This window comes from Perca flavescens, chromosome 17, assembly GCF_004354835.1.
Source record: "Perca flavescens isolate YP-PL-M2 chromosome 17, PFLA_1.0, whole genome shotgun sequence".
Classification (NCBI taxonomy): domain Eukaryota; kingdom Metazoa; phylum Chordata; class Actinopteri; order Perciformes; family Percidae; genus Perca; species Perca flavescens.
The window spans coordinates 21,310,561-21,331,716 of NC_041347.1; the positions used below are offsets into that span (position 1 = coordinate 21,310,561).

The 21,156-nt window shown below is 39.7% G+C and overlaps 1 protein-coding gene across 2 annotated transcripts in view; it reads left to right on the forward strand.

Annotated features, from left to right (window-relative positions):
• adam12b (ADAM metallopeptidase domain 12b) overlaps positions 1-21,156 on the forward strand; it is a 104,003-nt gene that overhangs the window by 35,390 nt on the left and 47,457 nt on the right. For both annotated transcript variants that reach the window (XM_028603889.1, XM_028603888.1), the window contains 8 exons: positions 8,633-8,711; positions 10,748-10,824; positions 11,775-11,964; positions 14,419-14,484; positions 16,016-16,087; positions 16,508-16,677; positions 17,514-17,598; positions 20,090-20,238. In XM_028603889.1, coding sequence (XP_028459690.1) covers positions 8,633-8,711; positions 10,748-10,824; positions 11,775-11,964; positions 14,419-14,484; positions 16,016-16,087; positions 16,508-16,677; positions 17,514-17,598; positions 20,090-20,238 — 888 coding nt within the window. The remainder of the gene's footprint in view (positions 1-8,632; positions 8,712-10,747; positions 10,825-11,774; positions 11,965-14,418; positions 14,485-16,015; positions 16,088-16,507; positions 16,678-17,513; positions 17,599-20,089; positions 20,239-21,156) is intronic.

The following is a 21,156-nucleotide window of genomic DNA, read 5'->3' on the forward strand; positions in this document are numbered from 1 at the left end:
ATGACACGATAAGACAAAAGTAAAAGGGAAGGGAAGAAAAATGAAAAGAAAGACAAAAACATCTTTAATATTTTTTTTCTGCTCAGCCCTTAATTGCATATTTCCCCTGAAGACAAAAAAGTATGGCTGAACAATGAGGCTGCCCAGGGGAGCCACCATAGATTAATTGGACAGATAGGAACCCTCTGACATTAACATTTATGCATTTGTTTACTCTTTTCCAATGAATAATAATAGGCCACCTCCCTTGAAGATCCCTAGTCACTCATTAGTTCCGGTGTGTAGCTTGTTATGGATGGGAATATAGAAGCAGCAAAAGCAAAAAACAGTTCCTCTCTCAGTACTGGGCAGGCATACAGAAACTATTTCCAGAAGTTGTTTAGAACACTTATTTCTCACAAACTTAAAATGGAGAAAGATTAGATGCTTCCACAAACACTTGGTTGTTTATATATCCAACTTCAGTATACAGGAGAACATGGCCTTATGTATTTTGTTTGGCAAGCATGCAAATAATCAACCTTTGGGCAAATTCTGCAAAAAACACAATGTACTGTATGATGTTTTTTCAGTATGTTTGTAGTGTAGTGTAATTTATTTTAGAAGATTTATCACCTGAATGATTATTCAGGCATGGTGTGCTAGGTTTTTCTATTAGCTTTACACCATTTTTAAATGGTTTAAATGAAAACATTAGTGTTCCAGATGATTCTTCTCATATCTCTTCACTATTTAAGTAAGTACAATGCTTACAGTACATTAACCCTGTGAGATGTGTATTTCAGGTTTTACTGGCACTGTTAGCTAGCAGAAAAATGTCTGTATTTTTTAGGAAACATTGATAACTGACTCTTTAATGAGGTCAGCAAGCTGTAAACTTTGATTTCATTCAGAGCATTTAAAAAAAGCAATACTTCCTTGCTATCACTTTTTTTTGTAGATGATCAATTATTTAAAGAATATTTCCAGAGGACTACAACTACACACCTATTTTCCCTAAAGGAAAATAATATGAAAGCAGACAGCTTGTGCTGATATCATTATTTTCTTTCACATTAAACTCCACGTGACTCTCTGAAAATAATGAAATAAAAATAAATAAGTCAACAACAAAAACGTTTATGCTGTAAAAAGAAAAAGGGGGAGGGGGGTTTAATATTGTTTGCTTGTCACTTAGTACACCACCCAACACAAGTGTTGGCTAACTAATTATTAGTTTGAGTTCATAGAGGTAAGTGACTCAACATAAGCAATTATGGATTACCATCTGGTATAGAAGTTATCAGTTGAACCTCTCAAAGTAAATTTATTTTTTCTAAATGCAAAAATAACAACAACATTTAATCTTCCAGCCAAGAGGAGGTTGGGTTGGACTCTTCCTTAGTGATTAGTTACTGAAGATATAAGTACAAGATCTCCTTTGACTTGTAACTGTTTGCACCAATAATACAATAGATTGATCAAGCATGTATTCAGTGTGTTTTGCTATCAAGAGCATATTTTGCTAACAGCTCACCACATAAAGAGTTTATGGTTCACTGCTTGTTAGTGGGTGGTGATGTTGCCTCCCGGCAATTTGAGTTTGTACCGTCATCATCCGGTGCCCAGAAATATTCTGTGCTGCTTTGTTAGCGTAATAAAGAATTCATACGCTCCTTGAGCCACACATTTCCCATTCATAACGATCTAATGTTTAGCTGTGGAAGCTTGGAGCATTAACTACCACAAACGGCCTCAGTGGTGCAATATGCGGAGAGGATACAAATGCCAGTGGCTGATTTTGCAAAAGATGTCGTTACAGCGGCTGACCGTACCCAGAGAGACGATTAGCTTGGATTTGTGTGCAGGGTTCACTCTTACTGTACTGCAGAAGAGCGCATTTTCCCTCCCACTGATTTGACAAACTATTCCTTTTAAAAGGTGTAGGGGGAATATGACATCATGCTTTTTGTACAGTTATGGGGAAAAATATGTTTAGTGTGGGAATCTTTTTATGGTGTTAAATATTCTGGACGTGTAGACCAGCAGCTATGAAACAGTTCATTCTTTAACATCTCTGCTGTTAGCGATGGTGGTTGTCGTTTAGTTCACAACTGAGGGAAATAATAACATTGATTTAACTTCAGTATAAATTGCAATGTTTGACAGCCACCAGACATGTGCTTTCCTTATAAAAATGTTTGGGGCTTGACACCACAGCATTTGTAATCCTTGTTTTGAACCTGCAGCCTTGCATTTTTAACCAAATTATGTTATCAATTCCTCTGACTTTTTAAGACTATGATAGTAAAAAGCAGTGGGTGGTAAAAAGAAGAAATATCTGAAAGCATAAAAGTTAAGGTTTCCATCGTCATGCTATAAAAAAAAAAAAGGCATACCCAGAGCAAAGAAACTGACTCCAGTGATCTGTGAGTTCTTAAGACTCTCACAAACTAGAAAAATGTCTGACAAAAGATACACAATCCCACACTATGGATACCTATATTTACGTTATACAGTTAGAAATACAGTCACCACTCACTGTGTGCTATAAAATGATCAGAAGAGGGGTACAGTACAATCCAATATGGATATTTGCAATACATCAACGTGAACAATGTAAAATGTCTCCTGTTAGAGGGAAGCTGTCTATTTCCCAACAGTCACTGACCATCTGAAGCCTCCTATCTCCCAAGGAGAAAAAACTATATGAACTCACTGTCACTTGCTATCATTTCCTCTTATTACTTTCTGTCAACACCAATATATTATCTTTCATGGGGCCCACAGTCTTCACAGAAATCAAGTCAAGCAGTCATGAAAGATATCATATGGTCAGTGTTGTAGCTCAAACAGGAAAATGTCATTTGAATATATTTTTAGGCATTTGTGTTTTTCCACAAATGCCTGTGATTTTGTTAATTTTAGAGAGTGTATGAGAGAGAGCCTCCCCCATCTGTATCACTATACCGTGATTCATCATTCACTTCTGCTTTCTAGTGCAGAAAGCCTTCTTTCTCCCTCTGCAATTTGTTTTACTGATGTGATGACTTCACTCGCCTTGGACTCCACATCACACAGAGCTGTGAACCCTGAGGTGAGGGACGCAGACGGAGAATGTTTTTTGAATGAGTGTACCCCTAGTGAAGGAATGGCAAAAAGGCAGGTTTTGATCTGAATCTGAACCGAATGTCAGCTATAAAGTGGATGCAACCCATAACATTTGTCACTGTAGATTGTAAATTGTGGGCTTGAGCACTAATAGATTAAGTAATTGGTACATTTGTATCTGCAGTGCCATTCTGGGTCTTTAATCTCTAAAAAGAACATGGTAGAAATGACTATTTTATGTCTTTTTGTCCCCCCATGTTCACGATCGTATTTTTGGGAAAGTGTCATCTGGACCTTTGTAAACTCACAGCAGAACCATTTAAAAGTGAGCAGTAGAGAGCAAGTGCTCTCTGTGACTTCTAACTAAGCAAAGAGGGATCTTGACTCATTAAGCAGCTATCTTTGCTTTGGTCAGTCAATATTAAAATAGGCATGGCCGATCAGTTTGTTTGATATTGGTCTACTGCCTGTTGGAGTGTTTATATTGGACATGTTTAGTCTGCTTTCACATTAATGTGACTTTTTAGCCAAACTAGCAGCAGGACTCAGACGCTTAGTCAGTCAGTCAGTCCAACACTTTGGTACAGACTGAAGAATCTTTTTTTTTTTTAAGATTTTTTGGGGGGCATTTTAGGCCTTTATCAGACAGGAAAGCTTGAGACGTGTCCTCAGTAAGGACTGAGCCTTCGAATACGGTACCATGGTACTCAACCAGGTGAGCTATCCAGGCACCCCCAGACTGAAGAATCTTGACAAGCATAGTTTAGTATAGTATGGATAGTCATGAAATGTTGTACAGACATTCATGGGCCCCAGAGGATCTATCCTAATGACTTTGGTGAACTACTGACCTTTCCTCTGGCGCCACCATGAGGTTGGCATATTCAAGATCCCCAGGGAAGAATCCTAATCACTTTCGAGATTCCCTGACATCATGTCAAGTGCCACCAGCTGATTTTGCACGATTGCTTTTTTCATTTGTCCAATACTTTTGTTTATTAGCAAACACCTGCAAAACATATGGCATTCCCATCAGCCTTAACTGTACTTGTGCTAATTTGCATATTAAACTAAGATGTTAGATATTATACCTGCTAAATGTTAGCATTGTCATTGTGGGCTTATTAGCATGCTCAAAGAGTTGCTGTGCCTAAATACTGTCTCACAGAGCTGTTAGCATGGCTTGACACATTTTGATTTCAGTGGGACAACAGAGTTCAGCACAGATTAAGGATAAAAAATATGCCTGTTACCAAACTGATAATATAGTTAAGGTGATACAATTGACACGTGGATTGTATTTTCACAAGCTACAGTTATGTGATTGTTACCCAGAGAGGCACAGATGTACTTGAGTAATCTTTTACAAAGCCAGAGAAGTAGAGTGAAGGAAGGCACTCCTCTAATTCTGCAATTCAGGAGATTTTTCAGTTTTTCTCTCTCTACTCCTCCCACCCTCATCTCCTTCTCTCCCTGGTTTTCTCTGGCTTTGTACACTCCAGTGCACCCGCTACAGCCAAGCCTAAGCTGAAGGGACATTGAGCTGTATGTAAATCAATTTGGAACGCAGCCGTATGTGGAAATAGAATTAGACTTGTCAACCACACCTCTTTAGTTTCTCCTCTCTTCTTCATCTCTCTCTCCTTCTGTAGGAGTTAAACATGCAGTACCATAAGTAGCAGCTATAGGAAGGCTTAGGGTTAGGCTCGTAGGGGGAGAGGGGATTAAAAGAATTCACTGAAGTTAGCATTCTTCAAAGGAAGCAGAGAGACTGCAAAAGGAGCCACATTTCTCTCAAATAGTTTCATGCTCAAGGGGCTTTGTGTAATGGTGAATTATTACATGTGGCATGGAGTCACATATATGTAAATGAGGCTCAGCGCTTTAAATTTGCACGGAACAGTGTACTCTCTGGATGCCCGAAAAAAAAAGGATGATATTAAAAAACACTGATTCATGTAAACAACGTGTGACACATCCAGTTTCGGCTTCATCGATTATCCCTTTGTAGCGAGTGTGTGTCTGCTAGGTTTGATTTGTTCTTTTCAAATAAGACTAATCTAAACACATTTTTGGTTCAGCAACAACAACAGTTCTATCTTTGGTAATTTCAGATATGACAGAAAGGCATGCAGCAGAAACAGGAAGAGGGATTTTGTATGGTCCACTGTAATGAGTTTTTCTGCTGTGTCCTTGTCTGTATGGTCCCTGCATTTTGATAGTCAAGTCATATCTCCAGAAGCCATTCAGTGATTGTTGTGTGGGGTGTACTGTGTCTGCAATCCACCTACGTCAAGGGATGGAAAGGAAAGAGAAGCTTCATCTGAGACATCAGGGATCAGAGGTTAAAAGGTAGACCAAGTATCACAAATATCTCCTTTAAATGCCTTTTCCAAATAAGAAAGCATACTCCTAATTATTTTCAATGACAATCAACAATATAAGCATGGAGGAGAGTGTGGAAAGCTATTCATCTAGCTTTTAGAAATTATCAGTGAATCATGCCGTAAATGTATTTTTAGAGAAATGTAATTAATTAAGAGCAGTTTGAAAGATGCTAAATAAAAGAGATGGGAGATTATTTCTTTACGTTATATTTTCTGCCTCCCAGAGGTGCTATTAAAGAGCCCCTCATAAATCACAATTAACCCGGACGACCATTAGTGAATCATTAATTAGATGTTAGGCTGTGTCTAATGAATTGCAACACACATTTAGGAGCATTGAATCAGTGGTTATTGACTCAAGCAGTTATAGAAGATTTATATATTTTTATATATTTTTCAAATTTTTTGAAGAAGAAACATTTAAAGGGACAGTTCACCCCAAAACAAAACATGCATATTTTCCTCTTACCTGTAGTGCTATTTATCAATCTAGATTGTGTTGGTGTGAGTTGTCCAGTGTTGGAGATGTTGCCCGTAGAGATGTCTGCTTTCTCTTGATTATAATGGAACTAGATGGCACTCGGCGTGTGGTGCTCAAAGCGCTAAAAAAAAAATACATTTGATCAGCAATGTCTCTTCCAGAAATCATGACCTGTTTACTCTGGATATTTCCCAGACCTCCTAATTGTGAGCAGTTTCTTGTAGGACCTAGGCTTGCTGCAGTAGTTTATGTATCCGGTATTACACGGTGGTCAGGCACACACTGGATACATTACTTGCCCACTGTTGTTTTTTTTTTTTACAAAATAAATAAATAAAACCCATTATGTTCATTTTCGCTTATCAGCGCCCACGTTCATCAAATAAAAAACTAAGTTTGTTATCAATACTTAGACGAATGACAAACGCTAGTCAAATGTTGAGAATCCATCACTAAATTAATTCGTTGTTATAGTATAATTATTTTAGGAAGTATGCATAAAAAAAGTCTCACATACCCCCTGCAGTACTCCAAACTACCCCTAGGGGTACTAGTACCCCCATTTGAGAAACACTGACGTAGAGAGTAAGGCCGGTTACACACTGCACGCGTCACGGGAGCGTGGCGTTTCTGTTGCGTGTCAGCTGCGTCTCAGCTGCGTGGTTTCTGGTCTTTACACACCAGAAACGTGTCTGACGCGGCACTGCTGCTGCTAGCCTTGTCTGGACACATGGATGTTTCCCATTGATAAAATGTCTAATTGACATATAAACATATTTTCCTATTCTATTTTGCTTGGAAACGCTTCCAACACGCTCGCGTCTCGCGTGAAAAATAGGTGTTGGTTCTATTTCCAATAAGCACGCGTCTCACGCAGGCAGTGTGTAAGCTCTAACCTGTTAACATGGGAGCCGAAATATAAATGGACACGCCACGCGGTTGACACGCTCGCGTGACACGTCCAGTGTGTAACTGGCCTAAGGAGTAACCAACAAGACAATGGCGGAGGATTTTGTGTCAAAGCAAAAGCGCCTGTTTGGCAATATTTTGGATTTAAACCCAATGTTAATAGGAAACCTGATAACGTTAATGAGGCAATCTGACAGAGGCACCCTCATTTTCCTCCAGTGTTAGGGTTGAGTGGCAAAACACGTCTTACGTGCAGTGAGAATGACATTCTCTATCTGGTCTCAATAAAAATGTTAAATCTTTTTTTTAATACACATGCTCAGGAAAAAGTAAGGCCAAGGCCTGTTTTTAAAGGATTGTAGTCAGTCCAATAGCTCAGATTTACTTCTCTATACTGGGACAGTAAAAAGGCAAAGAGACAAACATTAGAGCAGTAGAGATATGAGAACCAAGGGCATTTGATCATCAGCATTCAGCTGTGGAAGATACACAATCCCACACCACAGAGCAAAAAAGTAACCAGCAAGGGCATAGGGAAACACTTTGCAAACACACTAAACATCCATGGCCTCATAAACTGTGTACTCTTGCCAAGGAGTTGATTACAGGCAGATTCCATCATGTAAAACCCAAAGCTTTAATACAGTATGTGTTGTAGTACCAGGAGCCACGCTGCCATAAGCTGGCTCACCCAAACATGCCCCCAAAATACAGCACTTGAGCATTTGCTTGGAATTACCACTCACATGACACAAATCCCATCTTTACTGCAAACACATCCTGTATTAGTGCATGTTAAATGTGCCCTTCTTTCAACAAAAACATCATAGTATTGCTTTGGTGTTATTGGGTAGTGGGTGTTTATCAGTGTCTCTTTTTAAACACTGTTTTTTTCAAGTTGAGTAGAAAGATACATATTTGGGGATTTTCCATTAAGCGTACGCTACCCTCTGATGTGTCATCCATTTTTAATGAAACATACGGGGTTCTTTAAAGTGATTACTGGCCGCTGGCTTATCTGATTTGTTTTAGAGCTTGCAAATGGTATGATAAGGCACATTAAAGCAATAATAAGTATTTAATGATGTTAAATGTGGTCAAGCTCAGGCCACAGAGGATTGATTATTTTTTAAACAGGTCATAAAAGATGAACTTTGAATACACAGATAAGATACTAAATTGTCCTGAAGTATGAAACACACACACATACACACACACACACACACACACACACACACACACACACACACACACACACACACACACACACACACGCATCCTGAGATCATCCTGCCTGATGTCAGTGTGATTATGCAGCTGCAAAAGATGGGTGTTCCTGCTGCTGCTTTGCCAATGCTTGGGGTAGGGCTCACTGTGTCCATCTGCTCATGGCCCTAGGAGGAAAACACACGGACACAGTTTAAAATATATCCACAGACATACACACACACATATGCACAGAAATGCACATAGACAAAATAATTACCTCAGCAGGGATTCTACTCAGTCAAGCCAAGTGCCAGGGGATTCAATGACATGTACAAATCACCTAATAAATTCACAAAAAGTCAAGTCTTTGCTAGCGTCAGAATGCTAAGCATTTTATCCACATTACCCCCCACATCCTTACAAGCAACACTGAATCTACATAAAAAAAAGTTAGAGTAGTCTTAAAACTCAGAATATTTTTCAGTTTCAGATTCACAGTGTTGAAAAATTACATTGGTTTGTTTGAGTTGACTTTCTTTTTTTTTCTTTTTCTTAGGGGTCTTTTTGCAAGCCATTACACTGAGACACATTACCGGGAGGATGGAAGTGCAGTCACCGGTGCTCACAACTTCACGGTACGGTGGCACTCGAGAGCTTTTGACATTTACGGTCGAGTTGACGTGCAGCAGTGTTCCACAGTCACCCTGTAAAAACTGACCCTTTAAAAGTGTTCACGAAGACAGATGTTTTTTTTACTCAGAGGATCAGTATTATAGATGGTAATCTACACTGTATTTTATGCATTAGTTAAAAATCTATTTTAGGATTGAAAATAGATAGTTTAATTATTTTTAATTGGTTGTTGTTTTTTTCACCAATACAATGTGACCCAATGCCTCTAGGTGTTGCTGAACAGGACATTTATCCTGTGGCCTACTTGATGATAAACAGAATTTTATACTAGCAGTTGTTCAGCCAACATTGCTATCAGGGTTTTTATTATTGAATCCCCATTTAGCAGCTGATCTATTCCTGAATGCTTTAACTTTCTATTCTGTGTGTATGGTAGCTGTGTAAAGCAGACTGCCTGCTACTCTTGAAAATGAAGAAAGATTTATGTAATTTTGAGTACTTATTAAAGCTACTCACTGTGGCACTGTGCCATAATTGATTCTTCATTGTATGATGAAGGTATTTTTACTTCAAGTTAGGTAGAAAGAGGGTTTAACTGCACATTGTCATTTATAGTAGCCATTGTAGGGTAAGGATAACTTTTCTGTGGAATTTCAAAAACCTTTAATTTGTGACTTTGAAAAGCATTCTCTTTTTTAAACATAGTTAACAAGCTCTTGACCTTTTGCGGCTAAGTTGGATTGAAATCATTGTTTAATTAAATGGCAGTTAGAACAGTTTGACAGGTCGCTTACAGCTTGGAGGAGAAATGGTTGGCAATTCGGCAAAACAGCATTTTCCACTCTCACCTTTAATTTTGAGTGGGGTAATGGTAAAAAGTATTGCATCAGGCTGTGAAATACATACACTGTATTGTCTTAGATAAGCCTCCCACAGCTGCATACTTTCAGTACCTGCTGTCACTGAACTCAGCAATCAGCCATGTGTTAATCAGGGATCAGTGGAAATATGTGTACTGTAAATAACTGCCATCTTATGAATTATTTGATAAGACAAAAGAATCACTGAAAATATAATGATTTCGCTGCTGCTCCTCTAGCATACAAAACAACACCTATAAAATAAACCTAGGCAGGAACTGTAAATCAAGACAATGTTTCCAACCTTAAAGCCACTTAAGTGGAAATAAAACAGGAAAACTGGATATTAGGGGTTAACCAAGATGTATTCTAACTTCGTTCTGCTTTTTGTAGCTTCAGGAAATAAAATAAAAAGCTTATTACTAAATATTTTACTTTGAAAGCATCAACGACACATTGAGGACACCTGAGGAAGACAATCACTATCCCTGTCTGATGTTTTCTTGTATGAAAGGTCAACTAATCTAGGTTAAGCATAGCCTAAGCACAGAGCATTTGTAGCTGTTCTATTTTTATACTTAATGTAATGAATCAATTTCATCACCACCTGGCTCAGTAACTTGTACTGTACTCACCAGACAGAAATCATTGAAAATGACAATCTTACCCCAAAGTATTTCCTCCTGCAGTTCAATATGTGAGATGAGAAATGGTCAAGGTTGTGACTATTGACAGTTGATTTAAGAAGGCTGGAGTGCTGCTAGACAGTAAATGAGGTCTGTATTCTCTCTTAACAAGAGTCACATCCTCTGCTCTACGTGAGCTCAGACAACCATGTTTTCACTGTCTGATGAGCCTTAAATATTCCCATTTTCTAGACCACTCTGGTGGAATAATGAAGGAAAAACAATTACCACTTTACTGTTACCTCTCATTCGTGCCAGATCTCCTGCTTCTTTCTTCAACTGTGTAGGTTGCATTTATTAAAAAATAAAATAAAATAAAAAGGTTTGTATGGGGAGGGGGATAGAACGAAAGACTGTTACAAGCAATTTTTGTTTTTTAAAATATAATACATCTTTAATTATATTATTCAGTGGGTGAAGCTCTCTTTGCATAAAATGTTTTCATCTACAGTATGCAAAGACTTTTCTAAATGAACAATTTTCCTTTTTTAGAATAACTGCTACTACCATGGGAAAGTGCAAACGCATCCAAACTCTGATGTCACCCTCAGCACCTGCTCAAGCCTTCGGTAAGAAACATAACCATCATTTTGAATTCCAACAGCATCTCAACACTGACCTTTAAGTGCTATTTGCTACTGCAATGTTTATATTTACGTAAGTCACTCTGCACAGCAGCCCATCGCTCTTAAGCCCCTTAAGCACGCTGTCACTAAGTTGGTGTGTGACTTGCAGGAATATGAGAAAATGTCACACCTCATTGTCTTTGTCCACAGAGGCGTCCAGCAAATATCAAAAAATATAATAACTATTTAGTTGCCATTTTATTAGTCTCACATTGCCAGACCTTCCTCCACAGCGCTGCGGAGGAGGGTCTGGCTAGACCACACAGCATTCTGGAATGGTAGGAAAAGGTGCTCTGGTTTATTGGCATTTCTTTAAACCAATCACAATCGTCTTGGGCGGCGTTTAGCGCCGGACAGAGCAATGGTGCCTCTGCAAAATAGCCTCGGGAAGGAACTTGTTTTGGTGAAACGTGTACGTTCAAAGTTGTTTTAGTCGTGCAAGAGAAAACTCAGATTGGACAGATAGTCTAGCTAGCTGTCTGGATTTACCCTGCAGAGATCTGAGGAGCAGTTAACCATAGTCCTCATAAATCCACCGGAGTTTAAAATGCTAACACAAAATAAGGAACATCCGGCGGAATGTCCGACAGTGAAACATTGTTGATATAGACTACCATTTTATTAATGCAATAACAGTTAATGACAATTTATGAATATTATTGACCTGAAAGTATTAATATAAAAAAATACACATTCGGAAGGCTGATGTATAAGAATACTGAGCTAAGTTATGAATTTGAAAGAACTTCTGTGCATAAAACCTTGAGGAGTTCTAATGCTTACAAGGCCAGTGTTTAGAATCTGTGTGTGGCTTGGCCCTGTTGCCAAAATAATTTGAGTGATTGGTTATGCTTTGAGGCTTTGTTTTCAGACTTGCACTGCTGTCTCTGCAGAGGCTTCATCGCGCTTGAAAACAAGACATTTATCATTGAGCCAGTGTCTGGGCATGACAACGGTGCCCACTTCATCTATCGAGTGGAAGAACTCACACTGACCCCAGGAGCCTGCGGCCACGGCTTCAACATGTCCTCTGTTGCCCCTGAAAACCACAGCAAAAGCCCCTTTCAATCCTTCCACACGAGGGTGAGATTAGTATTATGTCTTTTATCGCAAAGCTTGTATTAGAGCCAATGGATATCACAGTTCAAAGCTATATTGTCATCAATTTGAGCAGAATTTTTATTGTAAAATTATTCTGAAGGGTAAGACTAACATTCATTTGATGAAAGATAAATGGGCGTTTGACCGAAGATCCAAATAACTGGCAAGCAGACCAGTTTGGATAAGTTCCCAGAGGGTGTTGCTATTTCCTCGACACATTTTATGTGCACTTAGAGCCCAAAATTGAGGGTCCATGCAGGTTTGGCCAATGATTTTCATGGAGCAGGTGCAGCATCCATCTGCTACTATTCCCAAGCATTAAAGCGCCATTTGAGTCAGGAAGTGAAACTTACCAACATACAGTACTTAATGACCCTAAGTAATATCTGAGCATCACAGTTTTAGAAGAGCATCAGTTCTGCATCAACAGATGGGACATTTGGGCAAAAAGATCGATGATCTGGCTGTATGACTAAGCATTTTTGGGATGACGTCCATTTTTTTCTAACATATACAATGCTAATAGTGAAATGGAATAAAACTGCTGTTGGCTTAGTAGGATATTTTTTGGGAAACTTGCTTATTCGGGGTCCAAGCCCGAGGGGGCCGGGAACGTTCACAGATCCAGAGGAGCTGCGGAACACTATTGTTTTCTTAAGGATTATTATTCTTCCGTTGATTCTTCCGTTGATAAAACTCATGCTACAGCCTAAACCGTCCATGGTGGTGGTGGTGGGGAGGGGGGGATGAAAATTGCGCAAATTACACACAAACAAATTTGTGTAGCTAGCTACAAAAACACAAACTTTGCCATATCTCGGCCAAAATAAATGCTAGTGAAGTGAAAACTTTAGATTGTTGTTTGCCATGACTCTCTGAGGCTCCATTAGGGGGTGCTACAAGTACAAAAAGTTTATATCTCATGAACGGCTCATGCAATTTTTACAAAATTTTGAGGGTACCATCTAGGACCACTCATGAGGCCACACCTACAGTGGGGTAGTGATTTGTCAAAGTGGGCATGTCCTATGGGAACCAGGTTTGGATTCACCACTTACACTAATGTGAGCAACTTCAAATTTACAGTGTAGATGTACAATGGGTCAGGGACCTCACATACCAACAATTACACATATGGACCACTAGGTGGCGCTATAATGACGTCAAATGTGTTTTTGCCTATAACTCCCACATTACACATTAGAAACCCTTACATCCACGTGTTCCATGAATCGAGCTGAATCTGATGATATAGGCCACGGCCATTTCCGCTAAGAACTTTTTTTTGCAATATCGATATGTGCAAAACCAACTTTTTCAAACTCCTCCTAGACCGTGCGACCGATCTGCACAAATCCTGGTACGTAGCTTTCTCTAGATGGACTGGACCAAAAGTTATCAAAAGAATTTTGCTACGTTAAACTATGTGCAATTTACAACCAAACTAATTTTCGTAGCTAGTCACAAAACATGAACTTTAGCATATCTTGGCCAAATTAATAGGTATCAGAGCAAAACTTGGTATTATTGTTCGACATCTCACTCTGAGGCTCTGTACCAAAATTGGTGAGGATCGGCCACTATAATGAACGTAGACATGTTTTGGCACATAACTCAATGCATTTAAATGGGACATTTGCAATGGCAATATCTCTGCCGCAGTAAATGCTATCATCACAAAACTTGAGATTATTGTTCGACATGCCATTCTGCGGCTCTATACCAGATTTGGTGATGATCAGCCTTTAGGGGGCACTATAGTTGAGGTAGAAACGTTTTGAGCTTTTACTCAATGAATGGGAAATTTGCTATTGCATTTCACTACAGACTTTGGAGCTCGCATTTAGTGAAATTTCCTGACTTTTGCCTCGCCGGCATTGTGCTTTGGGTTCTCCTTTCGTGGGCTCTGCTTTCCTGGGCTCCGCTTTCCTGGGCTCCGCTTTTGTGTGCGCCGCTTTCGTGAGCTCCGCATGTCATCAGGGGCGACTTGCGCCAGGGGGGTCTCATGCCGGGGGATCCCACAATTGATACTTCTCATATCTCTACAGTATGCTAAATGTGAAGCTACAGCTAGCAGTCAAATGTTTTACCCCTGGAAACAGGCGTAAACGGCTAGCTATTTACAAAAGTAACAAAATCTGCCTACCAGCATCTCTAAAGCTCTCCAATTAACTTGTTAAATCATGTTTTTTAATCTGTAGAAAAAATTTAATGAGTGGAATAAATTGTGGTTTTACGGGGTTATGTGATTATCTTAAGGCTTTATATGTAGGTACACAGGGAACAATAGTACATCAATTTTGTGTCTATGATATTTACCAGTAATTGAAATATAAAGTGAGGATCAGATGGATAGACATCCTTTTAGATAGACTTTTTTTTTTTAGCAAGTCTCCAAACATTTCTAACATTCAGCATCTCTGTTTTTTTCTTCAGCATAAAAGGCAGGCTCAGAAGACAACCAAGTACGTTGAGCTGATCATTGTTGCAGACAACAGAGAGGTAATGCACCTACGTTGCTTTCCATTCCAACAGAAAACAACGCAACCCTTCATGTTATAAGCAGAAAAAAGCAGGGTAAGCTGTAGTCACAGTAGAGCAGGTCCCACTGGGGCTGCAGAATAAGGTCAGTGTGCAGCAAGCAGTGTGGTCTTGTGGCGCTCAGTTTTGACAGGAAGTGCTGAACTGTTCTCCAGCAGAACAGATAGGAAACAGGAAAAGCCCTTGTGGATACAGAAGAGTCTCCCGTAAGCACTGATGAGCTCATTGTGGGGTTTCCTCCTGGCGGCCCTCTGCTAAATGACCTCGACCTAAAAGGAAATTAAGAAAAATGGATAAGGGATCAAGTATGTTGTCAGGCTCCAGTGTTTCCCCTAGGATTTTTTCCAGGGCAGGTGGTGATTCTCCCCCAAAAAGTTGTTGAGCTTAACTATTTAGCAACGTTAGTTACAGTTGAAAATAGGGGCAAGGTTGCACGACTTTGGCTACATTGAATGTGTAACATATGCGGAGCGTATGTGCCGCGCAATGTATGTTTTAACTGGCTACACCAGCTGCGCACACACACGGTGTAGGATTGTGTGAGTCACAGGCAAGACAGAGAGCTTTTGCTTTGGGATTGTTGTTATTTCTTCCATTTTTTTGGAGCTGGCACAGTGCTGTGAAAACGTCAATTTACTGTCAGAGGACGCAGGTGAGGGACACAAGAAATAAAAACAGAAACTCTCAAAATGAAACTGCCAATATGCTTATTCACAGTCATTAAGTCGTTTCCTGTATATTGGTAGTTTAATTTAAAATAAATAATGACACTTTATGATCCATTTCTGTGTAAAAGGGCCACACATACCTCGCATAAAAAATATAAATAGAAGACTGTCCTATTTTTACGCTTACACACCATTACGTGCTGCCCTTGTGCCGGTGTAGCCAGTTTCATTGATTATAGTGAAAGCGTAGTGTTGAAACGCTAGGCGTGCAATGGTGCCAGCCAGTAAGTTAAAATGAATTGAATTTCTAAGGTGAGGAATGAGAAGCGAATTGCCTGTATGTGTGAAAACGGCCCATCCATTTTTTTTTGGTTGTTGAATATATAGCTTAATTATATCATTTTGTCATTCTTTCTGGGGGGGTGGGGACTCTTTTTGTGTGTGTGTGGGGGGGGCACTGGGCTCAGATTGGAGGTCCAGCACCAATGCAGGTGGATACACAGTAGGGTGGAAATAGTAGTGTGACTTTGCTGCAATTTGGATGACAACCTTTGCTGGCTGTCAGATCTGCCAATATACCTGCTCCCTCAGGCCGTGCCATTTGTCTCTCTAACACTAGGAGATTTTTCTAGATCCAGATGGTCACAGCTTGACAAGCTGCCTTACACTCAGTAAAACATATTAACTTTGCGGGTGTTCTGTGTTGTTTCATGGTTTTAGTTCTGAAAATGACTGAAACTACAGTATCATTCATATCTTTATCAACTGAACGTCTTCTAGGTGGAAATGTTCCTATTTCTGATTACATGTCATTTTGTTTTCAGTTTCAGAAACAGGGGAGGGATGTGGAGAAGGTGAAACAGAGACTTGCAGAGATAGCCAATTACGTGGACAAGGTAAAACATCCTCTCCCCGTTGCACAGGAGGAATAAATCACTTTTTTAAAATAGAAATATCGCTGCCAGCTGAGATTAATGGGATGACTGTGTGATGTATTAATGTCCTACTAAAACAGCTGCTTTTAGTCTGTCCAATACCTCTGCCACAGTTGTGGATCTATAGCTAGCAGATACAGTGGGCAGATGGATTTGCTTAAGGGGGCATAGATAGAGACATGGAAAAGATGTTGATCATGGGAAAAATGTGTGCTAATGCACACAGGAGCTAGTAATATATTTATTCAGGGATGCATATTAGTAACCAAAGGTCAGTGTGTCTAACACATCTGTTTGAAGGTCTTTGATCATTCATGCAATCTAAGCTCTATAAATCTCCTGGCCTTTCTATCCACACTGACTCTCCCTGCTTATCAACAGTTCTACAGGGCCCTGAACATCCGGGTGGCCCTGGTGGGTCTGGAGGTGTGGAGTGACTCTGATAAATGTCCAATCACCCAGGATCCCTTCACCACCCTGCACGAGTTCCTAGATTGGAGGAAAGTCAAACTGCTGCCGCAGAAACCTCACGACAATGCTCAGCTCATAAGGTGGACATTTAATTTAACAGAAGAAATTTAGTCCAGAAACGATACTGGTACTGTACACTTGAAAACCGATCCTTAAAGGGCCATTAGCTACAAAGTCACTTATACTTTACATTTACATTTCCCAGTGGATGCCATGGATTTTTACACATATTTTCTACCCAGTGAGACATTTTTTTTCTCCATTGATTTCACTGTTGTATGTAAATCATCTTTCTGCAAGTTGATTTCCATAGTATACTGGAATTGCCCCATTAGTTGTCACTTTGGTAACAACAACTACTCCTCCTCCTAAGGTCCATATTAGAATACACAGTATAATCAACAAATGTTTGCACTTAACACCGCCTACAGTAAATAAGCAGCTGCAATATCACCATTACACCATTAAGTCAACCCAAACATTTGACAAAAACAAGGACCTAATAATACATAATACATTGATAATGCAAAGAAGGTTAAAGCTTACTTTGCTTATTTATTTTAAGCCTGCCTTCAAAAATAACCCCTTTAGTTTAACTCTTGGTCTTTGGTTGTAGTAGCATTATGAAACCTCTCCTCACCTGTTTGATAACTGTGGGTACTTGCAGAAAATAACATTTTTAAATGCAAATAATATGGTATATATTTCCAAACAAAGTTGATACACTACATCTGAACCTGGTAGGAAATTAGTCTAAACCTTAATGGAAAACAAACTGCAATAATAAATTCACACTTTGTGGATAGCAAGCAAAAACAATGCACAACAGCTGGTGTAGTTCTGTAGCTCTAAGCCCTTTTCTCATACAACATTTTTATCTTCTCTCCACCCTACTTCTGTCCTCTTTTCTTTGCAGCGGGGTTTACTTCCAGGGCACCACCATTGGCATGGCGCCCATTATGAGCATGTGCACAGCTGAACAGTCTGGAGGCATTGTCATGGTGAGTATAAAACCTTCTTGCTGCTCCCACCCTCCTCTTCCTCTGTGTAGCCAGATTGTATCAGTGTGGACATTGTTCAGATTCAGCAGGCTAACACAATCCAGACATGATTTACACATGAAAGGTGTTCGTTGTTTGCTGGCAGGAAGTCATACTTTTAAACATAATGATATTTGTGCTGGCACTCCCTCAACATTCATGGCCCCATCATTACCACAAACACCCACATGCACAAAGGAATATGTAAAAATATACTCTCAGAAGGACTGGACTGCCTTTTAAGGTCATTTGAAGTCTTGCTATCATTTAATCAGGCTTTCCTGTGACATCTCTAAAAGGGTTGGTGGGGCAAAGAGGTAAATCAAAGGCCACAGCATTTAAACAAAACTACATTTACATTTTTATTAGATGCGATAAATTGTTTATACCAGCTCTTACAGAGCACACATTTGATTATTTTTTTTTCACTCAACTGCGTACCCCTGGTGCACTAAATTATTACACATAGTAAATTAGCTGCCTGTTGGGCTCCTCTGCCTGCTGTAGCACTTGACAACCATTCCAAATCACAAAGTGGGTATCAGCCCAATGTTATTACGCCCCAGCCCAGATGTGTATCCCTCATTAATTGATGTGTTTTCTGCTGGCCGTGGCTGCGGTGAGGCATCTCCAGATGTTTGTCTTCCCCATTACTTACAACTGGCAGATGGTTTGGACTGAGATTAAAGGGCCATGTAACCAGTTAGAGGGCGGCCAGTTAAGATTAACCATTTCTGAAACCATTCACTACCATGTGTGTTAATCAGCCTCAAATCCTTTATTTGGTCCACATGTTCTTTCAGTTTAAACATCATAATGCTATGTATTCGTTGTTTTCCATTAAACTTACATGAGTCTTTATATGTGAATGGTAAGGTTTAAACTGTGACAGCTAGCAATATCCACTTTTTACATGGTATTCGTTTTAGGGAGTTACTTTCTCACATGGCTGGAAAAGATATCAGAAAGACTATCAGAGCATTTCTTGTAACCAACACTTTAAAATTCTCACCATCACAATAATGGCTTACAGCTGCTTCAAAGAAAGGACTGTGGCTTCCAAGAGTTTCATCTATTTCTGCTGACTGATATTACACTTTTTGTGAGGAAGCACTCAACTATGAATCACACACACACACACACACACACACACACACACACACACACACACACACACACACACACACACACACACTGATAAACATGACAGAAGCAGAGGAAAGTTTTCCCATCCTTCTTGTTAAAAGGCGCAGTGCAGCTCCCCCATGATGCTGCTCTGTAATCATAGCGGAAAATAGCACGGCTTGCCCTCAACTTTGACAAATGACCCCACTTTCAAAGGATGTACATTTCTCATGTAGAGAACATTTGATACCACAGTTAGACATACAGTAGGCGTCCGTACGTGGGTGACCTCTTTCTCAGGGGTTGCCAGATTTGAAATGGTGATTCATGCACATTATTAGGAGTCAGGGGTTTTGTTATACATCGATCAGCATGTTAAATATGTAACCAACATACCACCATTTATACAACATGTATCTGTCTTAAGGCTGGAACATGCTTCGCTGGGCTTCACTTAGGTGAACATACACAGGTGCCATTCACAGTCACAGATGTGAATGGCGGTAGCTTCATATTTACCGTACATGTATGAGATCGATATCAATCTTCTCATAAAACTGCAAGAAAGTGAATAATGTGACAACATAAAAAAGAATAAGATATCAATGTTGGAAATGTATGCAACATCATACATAAAATGATGTAAAAAAAAAAAAATGGCTGGTCGGTATATTATATTGAACTGCAACCAGCAGAATTTAGCTAAATGATGGCACAAAATGATCTTATCATTAAAAGACAATCCCATTGGAAGTTGATAGGTTACCGTTTCCATCTCCATCGGTTTTTTCCTTTCCTAGTCTCACCTTGGCATACATATGTACAGAACTACATTGACTTAATTTCTTAGTCACCCTCCCTCTCTGTCTGCCACGTCTTCCCAGTCTCCCTATCAACCCGTCTACAAAAAAAGAAACTTCCACCTCTCTCTCGTCATTCTCCGTCTCTGTCTGCCTTGTGAAGGGCAGTTGTCTCTCTTATCAATGCAGCAGCGAGTCATACAGCGTTAGCTTCATGGAGCTTCCTGCAGTGGCTGTCGTCTCCACTAGCAGCGGGTATGATTGGGTCTGCAGGGGTAATGGAATGGCAGATAAATTCAGGCCTCCATGAGCAGAATGAGTAATAGAATAAGGATGAGGGGGCAGATCGGACAGTTACTGAACTGTTTTGAGAACCTGCAGCTTAAAAATTGTCCTGTACATTTTTTAGTGACTCAAAGCTTGGTCAAGTTACTTTGATTTCACTTTACGCACAGTCAAACACAAGATTACACAAACAGTAACTACACATAACTCATGTTCTGGAGCTTCCCTTTTTTCCACTACAGGATCACTCTGAGAACCCACTGGGTGCAGCCGTGACTTTGGCACATGAGCTTGGACACAATTTTGGGATGAACCACGACACCCCAGAGCGCGGCTGTGGCTGCAGGATGACAGTTGACCGTGGAGGCTGCATCATGACCCCCTCCACAGGGTGAGATTCTGATGACATTTTTCATACAATACGGTATCTATGAAGAGATTATAAGCTTCATAATTAAGCTTTACGATTAAAAGTAAAGACGAATGTGACAAAAATGTTCATGATGCTGGACTGGTTGGGGCAACTGTAATTTGTAGCAGAATTATAAATAAATGTCCGCTGCGCCACACTGTCTTTGCAATGATTACTGTTGTTTTTTTTTTTTTTTTACTATATATGTATTTATATTGTAGTTTTAGGCTAATTTTATTTATAATTAAAAAACATTAGCTCAGCCAGAGGTTTAAAATCAGGACTTTAGTCTGTTTCTCTCTGTTGTGAGTGCATTGATTTAGAGCCGTTAAACAATTAACCTTTAAAAGCCTTGTTTCACACAGCTATGGGATTCAAATTTATTTCTTTTATCAGCTTAATGTTTCTGAAATAATTAGGCCTTCTGTTTCACCTGAACAGTCAAAAAAGATTTATTAAGCTCCACTAAGCTCCAGAGGTTGGATCATTTTCATCCGTACATGATGCTCCATTGTTTGTGTGGTGTTGTATGAGAGGAGGCCCAACACACACATACAAACACAGAGACACACACACACAGTTTGGCCTGAGACTAAAGCAGCTGCTCTAGCATTCTACTCGTGTTGCCTGGGTTGCTGTGATAACACTGCTGCTGCAAGTGATGGACTCTGTGACTGTTAGTAAACAGCAAGCAGATAAGGCTAACCCAGAACGCAATACCAGATTTCACTCTTGGTCTGGTGCCAGTCTGGTTTGTCTGATGGTGAGTCCCACAACCACGGATGCATGTGGTCAGGATAGATTTCAAAGCACTGACAAAAAGGCTGAAAGACAAAGTTACTGTTTTTATTCAAATATGTTATGGAGTTTCAAAATACAAATTAAAGAAACTGCTCA